This window comes from Rhamphochromis longiceps, linkage group LG7, assembly GCF_057381845.1.
Source record: "Rhamphochromis longiceps isolate RC_006_pf linkage group LG7, R_longiceps_female_GT1.1, whole genome shotgun sequence".
NCBI lineage: Eukaryota > Metazoa > Chordata > Actinopteri > Cichliformes > Cichlidae > Rhamphochromis > Rhamphochromis longiceps.
In genome coordinates this window covers 71032863-71057031 of record NC_140563.1, presented here as the reverse complement: position 1 = coordinate 71057031, position 24169 = coordinate 71032863, and the positions used below count along the sequence as shown (strand labels likewise).

Genomic DNA, 24169 nt, shown 5'->3' with positions numbered 1-24169 from the left:
AGCTTAGCGTTAGCATGCTACCTGTGCCGGTGCTTGCAAAGAGCTGAAGCTGTGTTGCAACATGATGCAGTTGTTTTTGTCCTGGAGCAGGCTCCACTGCACCATCACATTTATGTGCAATAAAAATAAAAGTAATGCCCACTTTCCCCCGACACATCGTAGTGAGAGCAAGAACCGATGAGCGGGACCGAGAGGCGGGCAGATGAATGAGGAACCAGGAGAACGTGAAGGACCTCAGCCATCCCAACAACAGACTGTTCTCTCTGCTGAGGTCAGGAAAGCGATTCCGCTCCCTGAAGACCAACACAGAGAGACTGAGGAGGAGCTTCTTCCCGCAGGCGATACGGTCTCTCAATCACACCACCACACAGTACTGACCCACACATATGGTTCTTACACACACACTGGACTTTCTGGACATTGTTTTCACTTCATCACTTAAATCACGCTGCTGTTATTGTGTATATATTTATTTATATTTCTTCATACATTCTTATATAGTTCTATATTGTGTATTTTGTTGTACAGTTATTTTATTTTCAACTTTAATTTATATATTTTATCTTATTCTTTCCCAGTTAAATTTACCCTTCATTCTAATTTGTGTTGTACAGTTATTTCATTTTTAACCTTAATTTATATTTTATTCCTTCCTAGTTAAATTTACCCTTTTTAATTTTTCATATTTATTTCCTATCTTATTCATAGCCTTTTCCTTTTTTGTTTTCTTTAGGTCACGAGCAGTTGTCCAAGCATTTCACTGCATATCGTACTGTGTATGACTGTGTACGTGACAAATAAAATTAGAATTTTGAATTTGATTTGAATGCAGCCATGGTTTCCTCTTTAAAACCACCTGTAGAGTTTTCTACATGTCGCTGAGATTAACCAAATTGTCCTGCATAATAACTGAACATGAAATCCTTTTTATTTATCTAAGCAGATGATTTTCAATCCTTTTATCAACATTTTATTACCATGAACTGATTCTTTTTTACATGTTTTAAATACACAAACCCGAATAATCTCAGCCAGGGCTCCATCTATCCTGACATATGTGGACATACCGTCCTGTAAAAAACAGAATCGTCTGGTATTCAGAGAAATTATTACGTTTCTTATTGAGGTGAAAAGGAACAGTTTGTCCCGGACTTCAGCTACAATGAAAAAGGCACAAAGCTGCAGTTATTCTGTGTCTTTGCTGCACAGCTGCCTCTTCTTCTCTCATCCTCCCCCCTCTCTCTCCTGTTTCTACTTCAATCATGAAACTGATCAATGATCAGCTGATCGGCTCTCTTGTTTGTTTATCGCCCACTTTGCGCCAGAAAGAGGAAACCAGCGGATGTCGCGCTAAACAACAGCAGCACGTTTAAGCTTGATCAGCTGTTGTTAGAATTTATTTAATATTACTTTCTAGTATCAGCTGATGTTTGCTGGAGCCACAGCTGTAAAGCTGCTGGTCATGATGTCGGTTTGGATATGTGGTGAGAGGGAAACATGAAGATGAAACCAGGAGATGTCCTTACTGAATCATCAGAGCTGTGATGGAGAAACAGGTTTACCTTTTAGGTGACAGGAATGAGTTGAAGTTATGAACTGTTTCTGAGAGACAAATAACACCAGGATCCTTTTCTAAGCAGCTGACAGCTGGTAACTGTGCAGGGGCGGGTCTAGGAAAGTGTTGCTAGGGGGGCATGTAGGGCATTAACAGGGAGAGGGGGGCACAAAGAAATACTTTTCTTTCTTATTCTCATTTAAAATGTCTCGCTTTTATTAAATAATTATCTGAAGCTTACAACAAACGTTTTTATCTGACATAAAATGTATAGAAATCATACATATACCAACAAGACTGCACATCACTGTCACAACAGCGTTTGTTTTCATTCAAAGGCTTCATGGCTTTAATACCTGGGGGGCCGGTCTCTCGTCAAAAGGCCGATTTTTTTTTGTCCCAGTCCAGCCCTGGGCACAACACACAGTGAGTTAATCTGAGAAGGTGCATTAACAAATAAATGGCCGGGCCAGCGGTGCACATCGCAAATCAGCTCGCATAGACACATTAGTTGTGCCGCTTCTTAATGACGGTATCTTAACTAACAACCCAACTACCAGGTTCAACTTGTAGTTGGCTAAAAATAACTTGCTAGCTGGCAGTTTTATCAAGCGATGTTGAAATTTCCACATTCAGACACTTCAAAAGCTTCAGACAGCAGCTTCAGCAGCTGTCCGCTCAGCGCAGCATCAGCACCACGGAGATACACGGATACATCCGAAGACTCGGAAGTCTCGGAAGCTTTAATGAGCAGCTGGTTTGTCTCGCATTAACTGGCTGAGTTAATACCAGTTAATGCGACATCGAAGCAGCTGGAATCCACAGCTGTGCGTGTTCATGGAGCTGCATGTTCACCTGCTGGACGTCACTACCTGACAGGTTTAACTGTCTTCAGAACGTTGCAGAGGCCTTATTGACAGTATTTGGCTCTACATGTCTGTGTGAGCAGGTTTTCTCTCACATGAGTCCTCAGGTAGCCTCTGAATGCTGGACACTGGGAGACCTGTGTGTCTGACTGGGAGACCAGAGATCACATTAACATGTGTGTCTCTGTATTAACAAACATGCCAAATTGGCCCAGTTTATTTTTCTTATCATTGTCGTGAGGAGACCATAAATAGCATTTGTATTTTCTGTTGTTCAGTCCATTTGCTGTTATGGATAAAAAGTCTTTTTCTTTGTTTCAAAATAGCTGAAAACTATTCGCTGACAGCTGCCAACATCTGTGAACAAATATAATCCTATAAAGTTGTTCTATACAGTGTGTAACTGTTCATATAGAGCGTTATTAGATTTATTGCTAATGCAGTCATACAGCACACTGACGTCTGAGGAAACTTTAGATGCACTCATCATCAGAAAGGTTGTCGACTCCTGGTCTACAGTAACTCGAACTTTGGAGCAGAGATGTAGTTCGACCCTTTGGTCTGCTGCCCCCTGCTGGTGAGAGGTGTTCAGTGACGCTGTGTCAGAGTGGCTGTTTCTGATCATGTGAACACTTTAACTTTCTTTAATCATTATACTCGTTATATTTTATCTTGAAACTTTTTCCCCCCAAGAATTATTTTCTTATTAAAATCTTATTGACGATCCCGCATTTATTAGTTCTCTTTTTCTCTTGTCTTCGTGTTGTTATTTCCTGTTTTATTTTGGTGATCCCTGTGTGTGTGTTTAGAGTTTCAGTTGTGTTTCCATCGTGGAGCGCTGCTCTCAGATGTAACTCTGGCTGTGAAGCTGGATTTGACAAATAAGCGATTAAAGTTTACGTTTTTAAAAACATTTTTAGCGCCGTCGTCTGTCAGTACACAACTTTTTGTCACCAGCATAGATGATGTCATACTGCTGGAACAGGCAGCTCGCCTTCTACAGACCAAGCAGGTTGAAGACAAAGTCAGGATTTGAATGGTCCAGATGCTGAGGAGGTCACAACTGGTCCGTTGAGTCTCTGCTTGCCCATTGGTCTGGGATTGAAGCCAGGTGAGACTAACCTAAGCACAGAACTCTTTCACTCTGGGAGGTAAACTGGGGTCCTCAGTCGGAGACGACGTGAACAGGTATAAAGTGAAGCCAGAAGACGTCAGCGGCGTCCCCCGTTTGAGTGAGAACTGGAGCAGAGGCGTTTCATCTCTCAGATTCTGGTAACTTCCACGTGATGATTGCAGCGATGGTTTAAAATGTCTGACGAGCACGCTCAGACCCCCGACTGGACTCCTGTTGATCGAGCTAACACAGAGTTATGTTGAACATTTTGTAGCCACGCCCCCTCTCTGATGTCACTAACAGCGTCTCCACCCATCGTCCTACTCTCAGCTGCTGGTTTCTTTTCCACACTTAGTTTTATTGCAGCTCACATAGACAGAGGGAGCCAGCTCAGTTCACACAGTTTATTGTTTTTACATCAGGAGCCTGTAACCAAGGAAACGCCTGCAGGATGTAAACAGTACAAAATAAAGGCACTTAACTTACAGCTGTGAGCTCCATTAAATAGCTTCTCTTTGCTCTTCTGTACACGTATTTACAGACATGGGACAGCGAAGGAGACGAAACACGCACGCCACGAAGTTTAAGACCAAACCGACAGATTTAAAACATTGATGTTAAAAACAGAAAGGAAAATACGACTAAAACACAGGAAGCTGCTCCTTCACAGTAAAACACTCCGTCTGTGTCTGCGTGCGTCACTGGGAGGAGCTGCGGTCGTTGGCGACGTCCTGCAGGCGGCGCATTAGAGCGTTGGAGTCGGGACAGACGCGTTTGGGCGAGGCTCCCTCCTCCAGAGCCATGCCACGCTTCCTGGTCGGAGTCTCTCCGGTGCGGATCATGCTGTTGATCTCCTGGAGACGCTGAAGGGTCAGAGGTCACAGATTAGTGTTCAAAGCTCTGTCGGGCTGAGCTGCACATGCTCAGACTCCTGACTCTTTGATCTCGGAGCTCGTTTATTAAACTGTTTCAGGGTGATGACGGCGTCCTGCAGGGGGGACCATTTTATCGTACTTTCAGGAATCCCTCCATAATCTGACTTCCTGTTTAAAGATGTTAAATAATAACACTTGAATATTGATGAGCTACAGCTAACCTGTGTCCGCGTTCACATGGACCTGTTTAAATAAAGTTAGAGGATGAAGCATCTCGAGACGACCGTTGTTGGGACAGGAAGCTGGTTTTACGCTCAGTTTCTCCAGAAAACATCAGAGGAACACTTTATTTTGAAAAGCCAAACTGTATCCTGTATAATAAACTGTTTGAACATCATGTGAAGTTATAAACGGACCTCTAACCTCTGCCTGCATCACGAAGCCCAGGTACACCGCAGAGGTACGACAGACTCTCGCTCGTTTTTCTAACCGCCGCTGCCGTGTGCCGGCGCCGGCGGGAGAAGCCGAGTGTAAATCGACCACTGAAGGTTTTAAAATCATGAGAACGTTTCAGACACACGAGGAAAGCAACAGTTTGGTTTCCGTACGAGAAGAAACAGCGTGGCGTCAACACGTCGTTACGGATAAAATAGCTGCTGTGAACGTGAGCAGTGACTCGTGTGGGGGCTTACGTTGGGGGGGCTGCTGCAGATGTAGTAGTGAATCTTTTCCCTGGGGGTCATCAGTGAGGGGGCGGAGCCTGCCTTGTGAGGCGAGATGTAGATGGAGTGTTTGCTAGACAGAAGCATCCGGCGGGGAGAGCCGGTCCTCACGGAAGGGTACGGACACAGAGGGGGGGTCTCGACCTGAGCATGAGAAAAACAAAGAGGTCAGGAGAACGATGCTGTCACGCCCAACCGTCAGCCTCCGTCAGCCTCCGCCTGGGCTGTGTTTGTGCTGCTGGAGCCTTTTTAATGACATTTATTGATATTTAAACATCTTGGATTTAAAATGAGTCAAGTTTAAATGTTTGGTCCAGAAGTCTCATCATCAGCTTCACAGACACTAAGCTGCTGCATTAATAATCAATAATGTTATTGATCAGCTAAATGGCTCCCAGCTCAGTCCACGTACCCCTGCAGACAGCGAGTTTGGCGAGTATTTCAGAGCAAAGGGCGTCATCTGCTTGATATACACGTTGTTGTAGAAGTGGATGAGGTCCCCTCGCTCCTGCTCCTCCTCCCCGGCATTGGCGGTGGACGTGCACGAGGTCTTGTTGGAGGTGTTTGTGGGCGTGGAGGGGGCGCTGCCGGGCTGGGGGGTGGGTAAGGTGCTGCTGGAGCGAATAGGGACCGGGCTGACGTCGCCACCTGCTGGAAGGAAGAACAGAGTAAGAGCACAATGACGGCACCTGAACACAAAGATGGCCGACGCTGTGCTTCTGCTACAAGAACACAGAGGTCGTGTCCAAATTCATGGGCTGCATCCTCCTGAGGCCGCATTTGTACACAGATTACGTCACAGCGACGCGCGGAAGGCTGTCCAAATTCGTAGACTCCTCCGAATGCAGCCGACAAATGCGTCCTCCTTTTCCCCGAATTTGAAAGATGGGTCGGTGTGTCCTTCGTGGCCCACCATATCCCAGAATTCATAGCGCGGCCCAGCCAAACTCCAGTTTCCAGCAATGGCGGCCGCTACTAAGTTTTAAAATTACTCATACTAATCTTTCTGGGTCACAAAATAAACTTTTAACATATTTTCAGGCGAGAAAGTAGCTGTGTAAACATCAAATATCTGCTCGGTTTATCAAGATATCGCATATTTGCAAAACTGCTTCGACGTTTTCGGAGATGTCTGCTACCCACCAGCTCGACAGCTAGCCGGGAGCTCGAGGGTCACTGAAGCCGCCGAGAACGGCACAACTCCCGGCACATCATTTTCAGATCACCGCGGACTTTCGCTGCTTGGGTTAAACGTAATATATAAGTCACTTAGACAACCTACAAATGTTATTGTTGGGCTTTTTTCAGTGTTTTGTTTGTTCGTGAGTAAATCGGTTTGGCTGAGATTAAAGTTATTAGATTATTAGATAAAATAAAACTTTATTAATCCCCCTCCTCCTTGGTTTTCACACAGCTGAATAAACGTCAAACAGAAAACTGATCAAACAGAAGTGTGAGACGGTCGAGAGTTTACGCCAGTGTCCTGTTATATTTTAGATAGCAAGGAGCAGACGGCTGAGTTTATTAAACTCCACCGAGACAGCGGTGACGCTAATCTGAAGGCGAGACCGTCCAATTTCCCCAGCCGTTTACTTCCGGCCTACCCGACCTTCTGAGGACCCGGCCCACGTAGACCGCGAAGGCCAGGTCCACAGGAGGATGCAGCCCATGAATTTGGACACGACCAGAGTCTGAAATCTCCCCCTGAGCAGGAAACAGGAAGCACGTCAGATTGAGTGATGAAACTGCTGACAGCAGGAGCATGTCATTGACGCAAGACACTGATGAACGTCATAAACAGCAGGAAGGGACGATCCGGGTCAGACGTGGGCTGCAAGGTGGCTTGCAGCAGCATAAACACACGGAGAGACGCAGGTGTGGAGTCTGTAAGCTAACCCTGAGGTTAGCATCGCCAAAAAACAACCGGATTCTTCTGCAGGAGCTTAAAATGATCGCTGTGAGAAACTGAAGGTTTATAATGCTTTTATAATCGTAACTGAACCAGACCACCTGACACGCACGCTAACATGCACCGTTAACACACACTGCTAAAACACAGAATAACACCAACACTAACACTCACTGCTAACATGCATGTTAACATACACCGCTAACACGCACGCTAACACTCACAGCTAACACACACTGCTAAAACACAGAATAACACACACCGCTAACACTCACAGCTAACACACACTGCTAAAACACACACTAACACACACCACTAACACACACCGCTAACACTCACAGCAAACACACACTGCTAAAACACAGAATAACACACACGCTAACACACACCGCTAACACTCACAGCTAACACACATAATAACACACACGCTAACACTCACAGCTAACACACAGAATAACACACACCGCTAACACTCACAGCTAACACACATAATAACACACACGCTAACACTCACAGCTAACACACAGAATAACACACACCGCTAACACTCACAGCTAACACACACGCTAACACACATCGCTAACACTCACAGCTAACACACAGAATAACACACACGCTAACACACACGCTAACACACACTGCTAACGGAGTTGATGTTTCCACACGTTTGAACCGACTGAGCATGCTCAGGGAGGTCAACCTCAGGATGAGGTCATGTGTCTGTACCTGCGTCCTGGCTGCCGTCTGTGAGCGGGTTCGGTTTGTTGGTGCTGGAGTGACGCCTCCTCCCTGAGATCAGCACGCTCCTGTAGACCTGAAACACGAACACAGAACATTGGAGAACATCAGCAGCAGCTTGTCACCCCTCGTTTTTCCTCACACAGCAAGCTGGAGGGAGGAAGAGTTCCTTACATTGCTGCTGGCCTGAGGCTGAGAGCGGTAACACTTCATGATGTTCTGGAAGGATCTGTCCTCTTTGGTCACCTGACAGAAGCAAACAGGTCACATGTTACTGGAGCACAGAGCTCACAGAGACGTTCCTCCTGCAGCACCAAGTCAAAGACGAGCAGAAAAGCTGAAAACAAGCGTGCTCAGCTTCCTGTTACCAGAGAGTCAAGAGTTGAGTGACAGTAAAGCTGGAGGCAGAGAGTTAACCCTTCAAAGCTCCTGCAGGTGAAGGTGGGATACCTCTGGCCTTTCTGAACTGAACCTGCTCTTCTTCTTTGCGAGTCTCAGAACATCTCTGAGCTCGTTGTCACGACGATGAAGAACCTGACTGACCTTGGCCATGACGTAGACGGCACACATGAGGAGCTGGTCCAGGTGTCGGTCCATCATCATGTCCGTGCAGTGGACCAGCGAGTACTCGAAGCAGGTCCAGATCTTCCTCCGGAGCTCCGGCATGATGTCCAGTCGGGCGCACAGGTCTCGGAGGCGGACGCTGGCGAGGTGGTACACCTGGGAGGAAACGCTGCAGGTAAACGAATCACACCTACACAGCGGAAGCAGAGCCGCACTGAGCATGTGCACGAGCACGTACCTTCCTGAAGAACAGTGACAGCGAGCCCTTCCTCAGCGTGCCGCCGGCTGGTTTAGGGGCCGGCTTGACAGTGGCTGGTTGCACGGCGATGGTGCTGGCGAGCGCCTGCGGGGGCAGCGGCTGCAGAGCGGCACCAGCCTGTCCTGTCACGCTCACCTGCACCGGGATGAAGGTAATCCCTCCACTCTCATTGGCTATCCCTGCAGAGAGGTCAAAGGTCAGAGGGTGCCGTTTCTCACCTTCACCTTCGGGCTCGTGTTTTCTGACCCTCACCCTGCACAGGGATGGTCACTGTCTGCCCGTTGTTGGCGGTCACGGTGGCAGTTGCCATAGTGACCACAGTCTGTCCCGCCGGGATGGCCGTGACGAGGCTCGCCTGGGTGGGCTTGGCGACAGCAGTGCTGGCGGAGCCACTGGAGGCGAGGCCGGGCTCGCTGTCCACGGGGTCAACAAAGAGACGGCGGCGAGCCGTGCTGGCCGGCGGTGAGCTGTAACGGTCCAACAGGGTGGTTGGGGAGGGGGACACACCTGTAGGAGGAAGAGGAGGGCCAATGAGCTCCAAGAGTCCTTTAGCTGCATCAGAAGTCACACACACACACACAGTGTGCAGGTGTGACAGGTATCAGGTGTGTGACCTTTGAGCGTGCTGCTGCTGCTGAGCTCGGCGCCGTGGCTGACCGGAGTGACAGGAACGCTGCCGGAGCTGCTCTCATCCTGCTGCTCCAGGTACTGAGGAGGCATCACCTGAAACACACACACCTGCTGATGAAACACACCTGAAACTTTGTTCAGCCAAACAAGAAGAGGAGAAGCGAGGACGAGACTTTCACGCAGCAGGCGGGACGTTTTTACGGATCAACAGGACCGGAATCAGCTGATCACAGCGAGGCCTCCTGCAGGTGTTATTCACCCAGAGTCAGAAACCACCAAACATGAAGGTCTGCAGTTACATTTGACCTCAGGCCACACGAACAAAAAAGCACAAAGAAGGAAACACCGACACGTATATCATCAAACATGGACGGACCTCCTGGCAGCTGGGGGCGTGGTCTTTGGCCCCACGGAGGCTCTCCCACAGCGGGGAATCGCCAGTCCAGGCCAGACTCTCCAGGACCTGCTCCTCCACCTGGTTCAGGTGCTTCACCACCTCCCGAAACAGACCCTGCTCCGCCCGCACCAGCACCTCAATCACCTGCAGAGACAGACGACAAGCTTTCTTCATCCAACTGTTCATCCATCATCCATCCAAACATCATCCATCATCCATCCAATCATCTGGCGTTTTCTGAAAAACAAACCTTGTTAGGACCTACTTTTTGATGAGGGCGTATTGATACCTTGTAGAAGTGATAGGCAGGCAGCTGGAAGATGCCGAGCACGTTGGGGAAATCTCCAGGAGGTCTGTAGGAGAAGATGACGATCTCCAAGCAGCAGGCGAGCAGAGAGCGGTGGAAGATATCCTGCTCCAGAATACACTGCAACACACACACACACACACACACACACACACACACACACACACACACACACTTTATAAGATGACTTTATCAGTACACGGCTGCATGTGAGATAATCTGAGAAAAACATTCAAACAGGAAGCAGATGAAGCAGTGATGGAGGCTGACATAAAGAAGGATTATTCTGATCTGTGACTCATGCAAAGTTGCTCTGAAAATGGAAATAAGTGTTTTCCCTCACAGACAGGTCGGCGTCGCCCAGAATCATCTTCTCTCTCTCGATGACTGACTCCAGGATCCTGTAGTAGAGCGCCTCTGCCAGGTGGAAGTACTTCACCGCCATGTCTGCGAGGACAAACGTTACTCGGTCACAGCAGGTCGCTCGTGTGCAGTGATGCGAGGCTACGTGCATACCTTTGCCCATGGCCCTGCCCCCGTCTGTGGCGCCGTCCTCGTAGTGCTGGGAGAAGACGTCGAACATGTCGTTCAGGCGCCGGCTGATGGCGTTGCTCGGGTCTCTGGCGCAGCTCCTGGGCGAAACGAGAGCAGGCGTGTTGAAAGGGTCAGAGTTAAAGACGACGTCAGACACGCTGACACGTACCTGAGCGTCTCGGCCAGCTTGGCGCTCGGCCCCTGCTTGGTGCCCGACAGCAGCGTGTGGAGACGCCCCACGCTCTTCATGGCGGAGGAGAGTGGAGACGCCAGGCTGCCCTCCTGCACGTACTTCCTGCCCGTCAGTGGGGTGGAGACTTTCAGAGCCGAGGCCTGGGGGGGAGGTGGCATGTTAGCGAGGTGGGAAGCAAACCAATCAGAGAGCGTAAAAGAGGCAAGGTCAGGTCTTACAGCGAGGCTGGTGTGGAGCCTGAAGGTGGCGCTGTTCTGGTGCTCCGCCCCCTCGCACAGGCAGGGCCCCGGGGTGCCAATGTCCTCGCTCGCTCCCTCGCCGGTGAAGATCCTCTCGTCCAGGCTGCCTGTGGCCAAAACGTGCTCCTCGTACAGGCGGCTGAGCGCCAAACTGAGGGCGAATCAGAGCAGAGGGCGGTCAGCGGCGTCTACGTGCTGTTACCATGACCCGTCACCAGGGGGCTGAGTCAGAAACACGTGGGTCTTTAGTTTACCCCCTGCTACAGGTAAACAGCTCCAATTAACCAACACAGAACGGCCTTCAAACTTACAGACTGTCTCCAAAGTTCATGGGGTCCAGGAAGCCGGTCAGACTGTCCTCCTTTCCTCGGAGAATCTGCCAACGGACACGAGAGGAAGCTGAGTGTAGCGCCAACACGGTTCCTACCTGTGCAGGTACGAAGCTGCTCTATGTGACCAAACCAACCAATATTATTATTCATTTACATTTAATCGTATAAAACTTTAAATGATTTCTGATGTTTGATGTGATTATTATTTATCAGCAGAGCTCTGCAGAGCAGACAAACAGCCAACATGTTAAAGACGCGCTCGCTTTACTGCACTCTGCATCCCTGACGTGTTCAACACCGGGGCTCACACTCAGTCTCAGTTCTCAGTCCCAAGCTGCTCCGACTGTGCTGTGGGCCGGACCATAGTCTTTGCTGGGCTGATTCTGGCCCCCGGGCCTTATGTTTGACCCCTCTGCTTTAACCCAGATCACTAACATGCACTTTTCCAACACCCTCACTAACGCCGCGTGTGAAACACACGCCCGTCATTCTGCTTTTACCCCGTGGAGTGGCTCCAAACCAACAGAGGAAACCTCGCCGAGGCTCTCGAGGCCCGGCACCCGCTCAGGTGTGTTCACCTGAGTGAAGGTGTGGGAGGAGGTGGCTCACCCTCTTGTGGAAGAGCTTCTTGATGAAGGGTTTCCAGAAGTGCTCTTTGACCCCTTTGGCCTCCAGCACCAGGCCGTCGTGCAACTGGCACAGCTGCTCCATGAAGCAGAACGGGCCCGAGGCCGGCCGGAAGTCCTTGGTGCCGAAGTCCTCAGGAAGCCCTGTGGGACGGAGAGACAGCGTTACCATGGAGACATGACAACACACAAATTGTGTTATTTTTAACGATAACATCATTTAAACTTTCATTCCTCGTGTGTTAACCCCACAGCGGCCCCAGGAGGCTCCACCTCCTCAGTCGCGCTGATGATATTGTTCAGCTCTAATCCTGGTTCTACTGCAGCTGATTCAATCCCAGGATAATGAAATCCTGATCGCTGGTCTGTTGGTTCAGCCAGCACGACCTTCTTCTTGTTTAACAGGCAGGTATTTAACCCAAACCTTCAGGAGCGTCTCGTGTCACCTGAGCGGGCTGAACCGCGCCCTCCCGCCTCTAAACGTGCACCTTTCTTTAAATGTTAGTTTCATGCCGAAACGCTGCTCGTGGGCGGAGTGTTCAATGAAGCAGGCGAGCTCCCCGAGTCTGACCTCGCTCGGCTCCAGGGTTGTGCCTGACGGGATCACGTGGTGTTTCGGGGCCTCACGGGGGCGCACAGGAAACCCGACAGGAAGTAAGGGCAGCGCTGACAGAGCCTGCTGCCGGCTCCACCTTTGATTTATTTGAGGTGTGACCCAATGCTGCAGGTGAGCGATAAGCAGGCTTCCTCTGCAGCCGACATGATTTATTCAAAGAACTGGAGACGTTACTACAGCAACCAAACTAAACCGAGCGTGAACAGCACGTTAACAAAGGCAGGAACGATGTGTACGTCAGCCTCAGGACGCCACCTTTGAACTCGGGGTTCAGCAGGTCCTTCCTGGCGTTGCACAGCAGGGCGTTGGTGAAGACGAGGTCGAGGGCGCACAGCAGCAGGTGGTACGAGTTCACCAGGTCGTCGCTGATCATGGGGAAGTTCCCTGAAAGAAGAAGCAGAAACATCATCGAGGTGCAAACCGGACTCATCAGCGTGCATGAGCAGAACCAGAGCCGAGAGCAGGAAGTGAGCCGCACGCCGAGACCTGGCGTTCCAGCTGAGTGGCTGCTGGGACGAGATTGAAGCTTCACAGTTCTGATTATTTATTATCCCATTTCTGCAGCTCCCAACAATAACGCAGAGAAACACCACACACGTGAGCGACAGTGGGGAGGAAAAACCTCCACCTGTCTGTGACGAGCTGTGGTTTGCACCAGGGCGCTGTGACGGACTTCTCTGACATCATTAAACAGGAAGTGCTTACCTTTGGCGTGGACAAACAGCACCCAGCAGAAGTTGAAGACCTCGGTCACGGTGCACGGGTGGCGTCTGCAAAACAAAGAGCGCACATATGTTACCAGGCAGCACTGCAGACCCGCCCCCGCCTGGCGACCACACCAACAAACACCAAAGAACTGAATACTGAGCGGTTAGCATGAAGGTGAGGTCAGAGGTTACGGTCCCACCTCTGCTTGCGGCTGCGGTGCACTCGCGGCGGCTCCTCTGACGGCGCCCTGAAGATGGATTTGAAGATGGGGACGTACTTCTTGAAGATGACGGCGGACACGATGAAGTTCCTCTCCAGCTTGTCGGTGCTCTGACGGAAGTCCGGCGGCAGGTCAGCCATGTCCTGCCACTTCTTCATCTTACTGAAGAACTCGATGAGGCTGAGGAGGAGCAGAGGGCGGGGACATGAGGAGCGAGCCGAGCCACAAAGATGATGTAATAAAAACCTTGTGGTCGCCTCTAAACCCTTCACAGAGCGCACATCCCATTTTATTCTATTTTTATTTATTCATCATTTTAAATATTTTGTAGCTGATATATTTAGTTTTCCTGCTCGTTTCCAGCTGTTTGTGTGTCTGAGTGGTTCTCGCGTTCCCTCGCGTTCATAGTCTTTTGTCTATTTCCTGTTTTATTTTGAAGGTCTGCCTCTGTTACTGTGCCTGCTGGCCCCGCCCTGATTCTCTTCACCTGGGTTACCTGCCTGGCCGTGTGTCGTTATGTCATCAGTGATTGTGTTTCTGTGGGTGTGAAGGTGGAGAGGGGCACACCGACCTCATCTCGGAGCAGCGCAGGATTCGGGTCAGAGAGACGTAGTTCCCCTCGGCCGTGCCTTTTCCTACCGTGGGCACAGACGACCTGCAGGCCACGTAGAGGGCGCACGCCAACCAGTGCAGCTCGCTGCCCTGCGACAGGAAACAAGATGACAGGAAGCTTTGCAGACGTTAATGAATAAATATAATTTTTATTTAAAAGGACGAAGGGCGCATCGAGGGACGGACAGCACTCTCATCTCCTTCCCTCTCGTTTCCTTCGGTAGTGAACACTTGCTCCCTGAGCAGAGAGCTCAGGCTGTGACGTCGCTCTGTGCCGAGGCTGACCTCCATGATCTGGACCTGAGCTTTTCTAAAACAACTCAGGAACCTGAACCTGAGTTTGAACCCATCCTAAGCAGATCTAATGTAAGAATACAAAATAAGGTTTGACTCCACACAGCCTCCTGTGACTAAAAACACCTATAAATAACTTCAGGTGTACCCCGCCCCTCAGCCTGTGACGACAAACCCCGCCCCTCAGGCGTTCCTGGGTATTTAATGGTCATACTCAGTGTACTTAGAGCAATCATGAAGTAAAATAAACCGCCATACTGCTCAGATCCAAGTACTCACAGTACTTAAAGTACTCGTTATGCTGATATTAGTGTAGCACAGTTCTTTATTATTACTGTGTTTAATACCTCGGACTGCTGGGCGGAGCAACATAAACACCACCTTCACCTGATGGAGGAGGAAACACCCTGCAGGGCACCGAAGTACTCGAGTAAAAGTATTCAGATATTTGTTGCTGTAGAAGAACGACAGCGCTACAGTTAAAGAGGCATCCGCCCGCCCCCTGGGGACACGCCCCTGCCCCTGGACGCCGAGACCCGTCAGAAACACGTCACAGAGCCACCTGTCCAGGTGAGCGTGCTTACCTCCAGGGTGAAGTTCCTGCTGATGTTCTCGTAGCTCCCCCACGCCTCCCCGCTCGCCTCCTCGTCCATGTTCAGCGCCCTGCAGAGCTCCTCGAACCCGCGGCGCGCTCTCTGCGCGGTTTCGTCCTCGTCGCTCATTTTCACCGCACTGACCGGACAGTGTCGACCCCGCCGGGCACAGGGGGCCTCCCGCGGCGCGCGGACACGCTATTCACGGGGCTGATGTCCTGAATAACGCCGTTATTACCGAGCACCGGGGCTCCCGGCCTGCGAGGCCATTTAAAAGTCCTTTGACTGACAGATACGCACGCATGCGCGGCTGCCAGCCACAGCGTCAAACGTCACGTCTCAGCGTACGTGCTTTAGCGAATAGCACAAATAACGTAGCGGGGCCCCGCCCACTAAGGGTGCGTAGCTGAGTGTGAGTGGGTGAGCCCACCTGTCAATCACACTGGTGCTGCTTCCGGTTGTTTTGTGTTTTTCGCTGGTGTGGCGCTCCGCTCGCCCGGAAGTCCATCTGAAAAACATTAAATTATAACTTTTGTAAAATCTGTGATCGGTAAAAGGCGGGAAACACAAACCTGTGCAAACGTTTAAATGAGCGCTCATCGTTCGGCTCTCATTAAACTGCTGCACAGGTCCTCACAGTGCAGTGAAAGCGAAGGATGAAACGGGACAAAGACTCAGCTGTCAGAACAACCCAAATAAAGCTGCTCAACCACGACATTAGTGTGTGAAAGGAAAGCAGTCATTATATCTCAGGAGAGTTTGATAGATTAATGCTGCAGTTACCACAAAACTGTGACTGTGGGCAGCAGATTAGACCTTGAGTACATCCTGGCTGTGCTGTAGCACTGTACACACCAACCCTTCAGATTCTTTAATAATCAGCTGAGGCCTGACCCACACTGCCTGACTGTGGGTGTGTGGAAATCAGTGCAGATGACAGAGATCATTCACTAAACAGCAGATAGGAACCCAAACGAGTCATAAAAATAAAGATGTTAGTCAGAGTTATTGCACTTTGTTTATGTGTTGAATTAAATCTCAGATTCTATAAATTGATTGTAGTTTTGTTTAGAATCTGGAGATGACTCTACACCTTTAAATATCATCACTAATAAAGGTCTTAATGAACTTAAACTGTGACTCGTGCATTTGTCTCACGGTCCTCAACAAAATGTTATTATCATAAAGTTAATTTACCGTTAATTTGAACACGCAGAACTCACGCACACATTTCTTCACCTCATGCTGGATTTTCTGCGATGCAATCAAGTGTTAATTATTGTAAAGTTGTAAATGTTTCGTCTTCTTCTTGCAGCGGCTCCTTTCAATAAAGTGTTAAAGACAGAATAATAGAACAATAAACTCACTTAGAGACTGAAGTCATCACTTTAGGAATGTGTCAGAAACTCAGACTCATTATAATGATCTTACCACCGTTTTTTAAAGCTACTGAAAGCTTGCAGTGCTGATATAAACTCCATCCTGAGATTAATCTTTGTCGATTATTGTTGCATTCTCTCCGTCCAGCTCAGCGGCTCACATCGATGTAGAAACATGCATCTCGTCTGGAGCGACGGCCTTGCAGGTCTCTGTCACTCGTTGTTTAACCTCGTCTCCTTCCTGTTCAGCCGGCCGCACAGACGGAGGTTCCTTCTTCTGTTGTAACACGCCATCCTAGTCACATGTTGTCACGTGTTAAGAATTCTGAAGTCTCCTTCAGATCCTTTCACATATGTGTGCATCTTGTACAGTCTTTGATAACTCTTCCTTCTTTAAAGTAACAGGAAGTGATTTTCTTGTGTTTTTACGTTGTTTTCTTGGTCTTTTGTCACCTATTTGAGTGTTGTTTGGTTTTTAAGGTCTGTAGTACGCTAACGCTGGCAAGTTTATCGCCTTATTTCTGTGGATCTTCAGAACTGTAATTTTTCCAACTGTCCTTTAAAGTTCATCTCTATACATCAGGCTGCAGTGTGCTGTTGGTTCCTGAATGAACTGATTTGTGTTTTTAAGGTGAGAAAATTATTTAAAGGTGCTACCCAAACATTCCTCTGACTTTCTCGTTCCCATCTTGCCTGAATCAGACTTGAAACCAGTGACTGAGACCAGAATCTCATCACTGAGGTCAGAGGTCAAGCTGAGCAGGAGACTCATTATCCAGTCAATCTTCAGAGGACTCGCCCCCTGCTGGACAGCAGCGGGACTGCAGGTCGTCAAGGTCAGTGACCAAACTCCTTTAACACACAGCTGCCCACCTCCGGAAAGACCTCAGCTTTCACAGGATGGACACAAGCCAACCACACACAGCGCCACCTGCAGGGCCTTTTAAGAATTTTCTATCTCTTTGCATTTCTGCTGATCATACTGTTAGATATGTTTCATATGCTGTGGTATAAAATGTGACACAAGGAGGCCGTTTAATGATTTTCTAATAAAGTTTCACTCATCAACTGACTACCTCATTAAAATAATCATCATATTAATCAATTCAAGTAATTTTATTTTTGTTATGCATCATCATGAAGAAAGCTCTGTGTAGTGGCAATTCCTTTTGTTTGACAAACCAAACATCCCACAATTAAAAGTCCACAAGCCACTGCTGCACTGAGATACTATTTCGTACGCAGGCGAAAGAAGTCCACTGTCCAAACTTTAAAGTTGCGTTTTTATGGTTTATTCATCCAGTTTGGCAATAACAAGATCCATTTTTTGTTACTTCCTGCTGCTTCTCCTGCTCTGGTAAAAAACCACAGGCCCACCCCAGTGCATACTGGTCCTATACCAGTCTCTCTATTTATAGAAACAAAATGGCCCTACAGCTCTTATTGTCATGGTTGCGGCTGTGTGCAGGCTGGATGAGGACCCAATCGCAAACTCACGGAGGCAGGAATTAACTCAAACTTCACAGCTTTATTGCTGGACGGAAAAACCATACAAACTAAACTGGAAAGTATAACATGTTACACGGAAAAACACACGGCCATGGATGAGGGAGAACGCGACACAGAACTGAGGGAGACGCAGACATAAATACACAGAAGGTTAGCGAGGGAAGTGGGAGCACACGGGGAACACAGCTGACACTGATAATCATAACAAGACACGGCAGAAGTGAACGCAACACTGACGGGAGACGGGCAAAGTAAAACAGGAAGTACAGAGGTTCAGACAGGAGGAGAGAGCACGGGGAAAACACAGATATAACGGGCTGGGGAAAACATGGAATAAAACACAAGGAGAGACGAGGGCTCACAAATACACAGAGGGGCACACAAGGGGTAAGAGTCACAAGGGGAAAACACTTAGGGAACAACGTAACAGGGCAGCCCAGGAAACATGGCCTAAATAAGGAGCAAAATACAAAAATACATGAAACTAAGAATACTGGGCCAACATGGCCCAGGATCATGACACTTATTGACTGATTTAACAAGGTAAAATCAAACAAATAAAACATTGAAACAAATATTAACCTACAAATAAACTTGTAAATAAACCCCAAAATATAAGTAAACTAACAACAAACTTTAACTAATTTCAAAATAATAAAAAATAAAGAACAGATAGCTCCAACACTCTGTAAAGTCTCTCCTTCATCCTGAGCTCAGCTTCAGCTTAAAGGACGCTCCTCCCACTGAGGTGTTGACAGCGCTCTTCCTTGCTCACCTGCAGGAGGCGCCGCTTCCAGCAGAGATGCAGACAGCTGCAGCTTCAGAGGAGGGAGGCGGTCTGCGAGCTCCCACCATGCCCCAGGTAGAGCGACTGCTGAGGGAAGGCTTGGCCTGCAGGGGATGCTCACCTGGAGGGAGACACCGTACAAACGCCCTGAGACGGCCCGAGGGAGAAAACCTGTTTGCAGCTCCACAGTTTCATTTTAGAAGAATTAAATAAATAATAAATAATAAAATAAAGACTTTTCTTCAAGTGCTGAGAATGAAATGTTTGAATAATATTGGAAAATGTGGATGTCTCAAAATGACTTTCTTAAACTCCATATGAAACATCATCAGCAATAATGCTAATGATTAAGCTAGCACTTTGGTGACAGTGGGAAAGAAAAACCCCTTTTAACAGGAAGAAGGGAGATGATGATGATGATGATGATGATGATGATGGTGATGATGATGATGCTGCTGCTGCTGATGAGAGTGATGATGATGATGAGAGTGATGATTCTGCTCCAAATGTCCTGAATCTGAAAAGCTGAGTTTTGATCTTGTGTCTTTTTGGTGTTTCACAGAAGAAGGTCCTGAGTTCACCATGGCCGGGGTCTTTCTGTGTGGAGTTTGCATGTTCTCCCCGTGGTTGCGTGGGTTCTCTCCCACAGTCCAAACAGATGCAGTTAAGTGGGGGCAGGTTAACTGGTAACTCTAAATTGCCCATAGGTGCGAATGGTTTTCTGTTTCTATGTGTTAGCCTGGCGACCTGTCCAGGGTGTACCCTGCCTCTTGCTGATGCGGAAGAGGATGCATGGATGGATGTTTTCCTCTAAAACCAGTTCAAAAATAAAGATATTCCTTTTTGAGGAAACTTGGCCATCTTTAAAATGACAGAATGAAGATTTTAGAGCTGAAAGTTTTATTTTCTGTGAAAAAAAGTTTTTATGAGTTAATAATTTTCAGCCTTTTCACATGTTTGGAGTCTGTGTGGAAAGAGCTCCAAACTTTATTTATTCTGACACAGCTGCAGTAGCTGGATGTAACTGGTCCCAGTCCTGATCCTCGTCCCGGTTCCAGCTGCTGCTTCAGGCTCTGAGCGTGCTCACATAAAAAAGGTCAAAGGGTCATGTGACTACCATGACCTGGTTGTAAATATGTTAGAGGGTTAGACCAGCTGTTGGCTTCAAAACGATGTGTGACAAGCAGATCGCCTCCACTGTGGGCGGAGCTTTAAGATCCCTGCTACACGATGTCTGCCTTTTGTTTATCATTTCAGCTCAGTCAACAACAAAAAATCTCTTAAATCTATTTTATTTATCAATTTTATTATTTGTAACTTCATTGTTATGAACTCCCAGTGGAGGGGCCCCTTTTGAGTATGTACCCAGGACCCCCCAGGCTCTAGGACTGCCACTGTGTCATCTGTGGCTGCATAAACGAGACTTACAGATAGAAAAGTTTAAATGTTTTATATTTATAGTTTATGATTTAAAAAGGACACATAAGTGTAAACGTGCCAAACAAGAAACACACCATCAGACATAAATGCATAAAATCACATCATAAACCATCAGTGTAGTGTAAAAATGATCTGTACGCATTGATGAGCTGCTGTGACGTCACAGCTTTTAGGAACGATAGCTGTGTCCCAAACGTCGCTGCATCCTCCGGAGGCCGCATTTGAAGGCCGATTACGTCACAGCCAGGCGGCGAAGGCTGTCCCAATTCGTCAACTCCTTCAAATGCGTCCTTCATTTCCCCGAATTTGAAGGATGGGTCGGGTGTGTCCTTCGTGGCCCACCATATCCCAGAATTCATAGCGCGGCCCAGCCAAATTTCAGCTGCCAACAATGGCGGCCGCTACTAAGTTTTAATATTACTCTCATTACTCTTTCTGGGTCACAAAATAAACGTTTAAGTTTATATTTATATTTTCAGGCGAGAAAGTAGCTGTGTAAACATCAAATATCTGCTCGGTTTATCAAGATATCGCATATTTGCAAAAGTGCTTCGACATTTTCGGAGATGTCTGTTACCCACCAGCTCAATATCAAGCCGGGGGGTTCAATGATCACTCGAGCCGGCGAGAGCAGCGGACTCCCGGCTTCATCGTTTTCAGACCCCCGCTCTTTCGCTACTCAGGTTAAACATGATATATAAGTCACTCGGATAACTCAAAAATGTAATTGTTTGGCTTTTTTCCGTGTTTGGCTGAGATTAAAGTTATTAGATTAAATAAAATAAAATAAAGTAAAATAAAATAAAAGGTGATGCCCAGCAGGGGGCGCTCTGAGCAAACAGACTGCAGGCAGCCTCCCCCTCTGCTTCCCGCAGCATCACCTGCCACCGCCTCTAACGAGGTTTCACAAAGTGTGAAGCAGGAAGCAGACGTTTCAGTCGGCTGTGCAGGTTAAAGTTTCAGTGGCTGTCAGTCTGGGCAGGTTGGTTTCACTGCAGAGGGTCAGAGGAGGGCGGAGCTCCACATCACCTCCATCACACACGTCAACGCATCAGCACCACAGTTTTCTGCCAGTTTCCAGCTTTTAATCATCACGCTTGTGTCAGATAATTGTGGTGATCATGATCTTTTATTTCTCAGTATTCTCTGACACGATTAACGGTCAGGTTTACCTGTGTCCACCTGAGAAGGCGAATAAAAGAGAAAAACAAACTTTCACTTTATTAAAGCAACACGAAGAGAATAAATGAAATATGATGGCTGATGAAATGAAATGATTTCATTTGCTGGGGCAGGTGGAGAGGAGCGAGCGGAGCAGAGGGTCAGACGGCGGGGATGCAGGCTGAAACGGCACTGCAATCACTGGAGATTCTGGGTAATTTTGAGGGACGGCGTGTTTGCAGGAGCTGCAGGGAGCCGCCTGCTGGCCGTCCCAGCTGCTGAGGAGGAGGAGCTGCGTGGCAGGAGGTGGCAGGAGGGTTTGAGTGGCATCACCAGGCGACAGCTGCCGGCCCACGGCTGCACCCCTCGCCGCCTCGCCAGGATGCTCCTCACCGTCTGACAGCGTAAACACACAGCTGGAAGCTGGTGGAGGGGAGGTGACGGGGAGTCGCTCGGGGGGGCTGAGGGACTCTGAACAGGCCGGGAGGTGAACCCGAGCTGTCCATCTGGCACCGTCAGAGGAGGCACAATTAAACGTATTCCTCAGACTTTCCATCATATAAATTATTATTATTATTGTTACTATTGTTATTATTGTTAATATTATTGTTATTGTTATTATTGTTAATATTATTATTAATAATAATAATAATAATATTATTGTTATTGTTATTATTGTTAATATTATTATTATTGTTATTATTGTTAATATTATTGTTATTGTTATTATTGTTAATATTATTATTAATAATAATAATAATATTATTGTTATTGTTATTATTGTTAATATTATTGTTATTATTGTTAATATTATTGTTATTGTTATTATTGTTAATATTATTATTAATAATAATAATAATAATATTATTGTTATTGTTATTATTGTTAATATTATTATTATTAATAATAATAATATTATTGTTATTGTTATTATTGTTAATATTATTATTAATAATAATAATAATATTATTGTTATTGTTATTATTGTTAATATTATTGTTATTATTGTTAATATTATTATTATTATTAATAATAATAATAATAATATTATACTTTATTATTTTATTTGCATTTTTTAATCACTAGGGTTTGAGAGTAACGAAATTTCTATTCTCTGTATGTCCTGTACATGTGGCAGAATTGACAAATAAAGTTGACTTGACTTGACTTGACAAACCTTCAGCTTTTAAAAAGCAGCGCGGGAAGTGTCCGCCTGGCCGTCTGCGCCGGAAACGCCGCACAGTTCTGCTCAGGTGTTCGCTCAGGTGCTGATTGGCCGTTCACCTCTCCCCCGTCCTCACGCCTCCAACCTGAAAAACACAAACAGGACAAAGACGTAAAACCACAGAAGATTTATGGACAAATAAAAACTGTCTGAATCCAGCAGAAGAGTCGGTGTGTGCGAGCTGTGCCTGCTGCAAAGAAACCTCCGGCTGTGGATGAATACGGCGATAAAATAGTTCACGTGGCTGAGCCACAGTGACATAAAGAGCAGATCTCTTTAAATTTAGTTTTTCAGATCAAAACTGTAATTTGTGGTCGTGCACACAGCTCTGCAGATGTCTGCGGCGGAGGTCGCGATGTGCAGCCTCGGCCTCCTGAACGTGAACCCTGTTCGGATTTCTCCCTGAATCCGGCTCATTGTGAGGAGAGCTTAGGATCCTCGCTCGGCCCATTTGTCGCTGCGGGATCAGGATCAAACTCAAAAGACGAGCTGCTGCATCTGAAATGTGCACAAGTGGTTGGTTAAAGCGAGCCCCCACCGCACGTGGAGGAAATGCAGGAGGTGTAAGCCTCTTAGCGCCTCGTATCCTCTGAGGGTCGCGCTGAAATTGAACAGCTTCCAGCTTTTCCCTCTTGTTTGTCAGAGCAGATGTTGGAGCTCAATGGGAAGCTTAATGCTACCTACCCTCCACGCCGTATCGCCTCCCATCATGCCGAGCGTGTCGGGGGGGCAGATAAAGAAAACGTTTAGCCTCATTCATCTGCCTGATGGCACGCTGACGCTACAAAGACTCTCCTGCTGTCAGAAAATGAATCGCAGAGAAACATTCAGAGCAAAGACGCCGGCCTGTAATCTGGACACTGGGATTATACTCTGAAGGCTGTCACTGCGGTACGGTGGCTCTGAAGGTCACGCACATTTACTAAAAACATGAATAAAGAGAAAATCACAAACATGTGGGAGACCTGCTGCACGGAGAGAAAACGCTCAGCGGCGAGGCCCCGCTGAAGGCCGAGAGACACGTGCCGCGTTTCAGGGACAGCTGTGTTTGCAGGGTCTCATCTTGTTTTTGGGATTAGGCGTGTCTGTCAGATTAGAACAGAATCAACTGTCGTTGTACATGATGCGTGCTGCACACCGGCTGTGCTGGAGTAAAATAGAAATATGAAGAAATCGATACAGACACATCGCAGAACGATTCAGTCGTGTTTGGGGGCGCGGCCTTCAGTCGTGTTCGCTGGAGCGTGTTTCGCTGATGAAGTCGTTTAGCTTCTTGGTCGTGTTTGTCTGACTTCACTGGATTTTTGAGATCATTTTACTCTTAAATGTTGACTTTAAGTAATTGGATTACATGTAAATTTCCCACATCAGGAGTTTGATGTAAAGTGTTATTAAGAATTATTAAGAACAACATAATTAACTAAATAAACTCTGCATTTAAATTATAATTACTAAATAAATATTAATGTAAATTTAAAAAAGTATTAAAATAAAAATATTGAAACTTTATACGTTTTTCAGTGCTGTGGTTACGCAAAGTAGCCACGGAGGAAGACGCGGCGTGGGGGGAGGCGTGGTGTAGGGGCGGGAGGTTTAGAAGCAGCCAATCCGAGAGCATCATTCATCTCGTTTTAATTTAGAAACATAACGTCTGCAGAGGTGTGTGCGTGTGTGTTTGAGTGTGTGTGTGTGTGTGTGTGTGTGTGTGTGTGTGTGTGTGTGTGTGTGTGTGTTTGAGTGTGTGTGTGTGTGTGTGTGTGTGTGT

General features: G+C 47.4%; 1 protein-coding gene across 4 annotated transcripts; it reads right to left on the bottom strand.

Moving 5' to 3' along the window:
- Positions 1-3927: 3927 nt before the first annotated feature.
- On the bottom strand, positions 3928-15356 carry rbl2 (retinoblastoma-like 2 (p130)). 4 transcript variants are annotated; one of them, XM_085415121.1, is made up of 22 exons: positions 14895-15352; positions 13976-14106; positions 13384-13584; positions 13182-13246; positions 12732-12860; positions 11844-12004; positions 11214-11278; positions 10882-11053; positions 10640-10803; positions 10453-10568; positions 10280-10383; positions 9895-10056; positions 9609-9773; positions 9217-9325; positions 8855-9109; positions 8582-8781; positions 8323-8499; positions 7954-8025; positions 7768-7855; positions 5545-5780; positions 5103-5276; positions 3928-4398 (listed from the first exon to the last, which is right to left on the bottom strand). In XM_085415121.1, the coding sequence occupies exons 1-22, from the start codon at positions 15030-15032 to the stop codon at positions 4234-4236; spliced, it is 3249 nt and encodes a 1082-aa protein (XP_085271247.1). In that variant the 5' UTR covers positions 15033-15352; the 3' UTR covers positions 3928-4233. The 4 variants fall into 4 exon arrangements, 3 of the variants coding, with proteins under 3 accessions (XP_085271247.1, XP_085271246.1, XP_085271248.1); XM_085415120.1 differs by having other exon boundaries at positions 5545-5783; positions 14895-15303; XM_085415122.1 differs by having other exon boundaries at positions 5545-5783; positions 9919-10056; positions 14895-15296.
- Positions 15357-24169: the final 8813 nt, after the last annotated feature.

Coding starts and splice junctions, on each gene's coding strand:
- rbl2 (XM_085415120.1), bottom strand. CDS start 15,032: ATGAGCGACGAGGACGAAACCGCGCAGAGAGCGCGCCGCGGGTTCGAG. Junction 10,384..10,452: donor GGGCAGGGCCATGGGCAAAG/GTATGCACGTAG, acceptor TTGTCCTCGCAG/ACATGGCGGTGAAGTACTTC. Junction 9,774..9,894: donor CAATACGCCCTCATCAAAAA/GTAGGTCCTAAC, acceptor CTGTCTCTGCAG/GTGATTGAGGTGCTGGTGCG.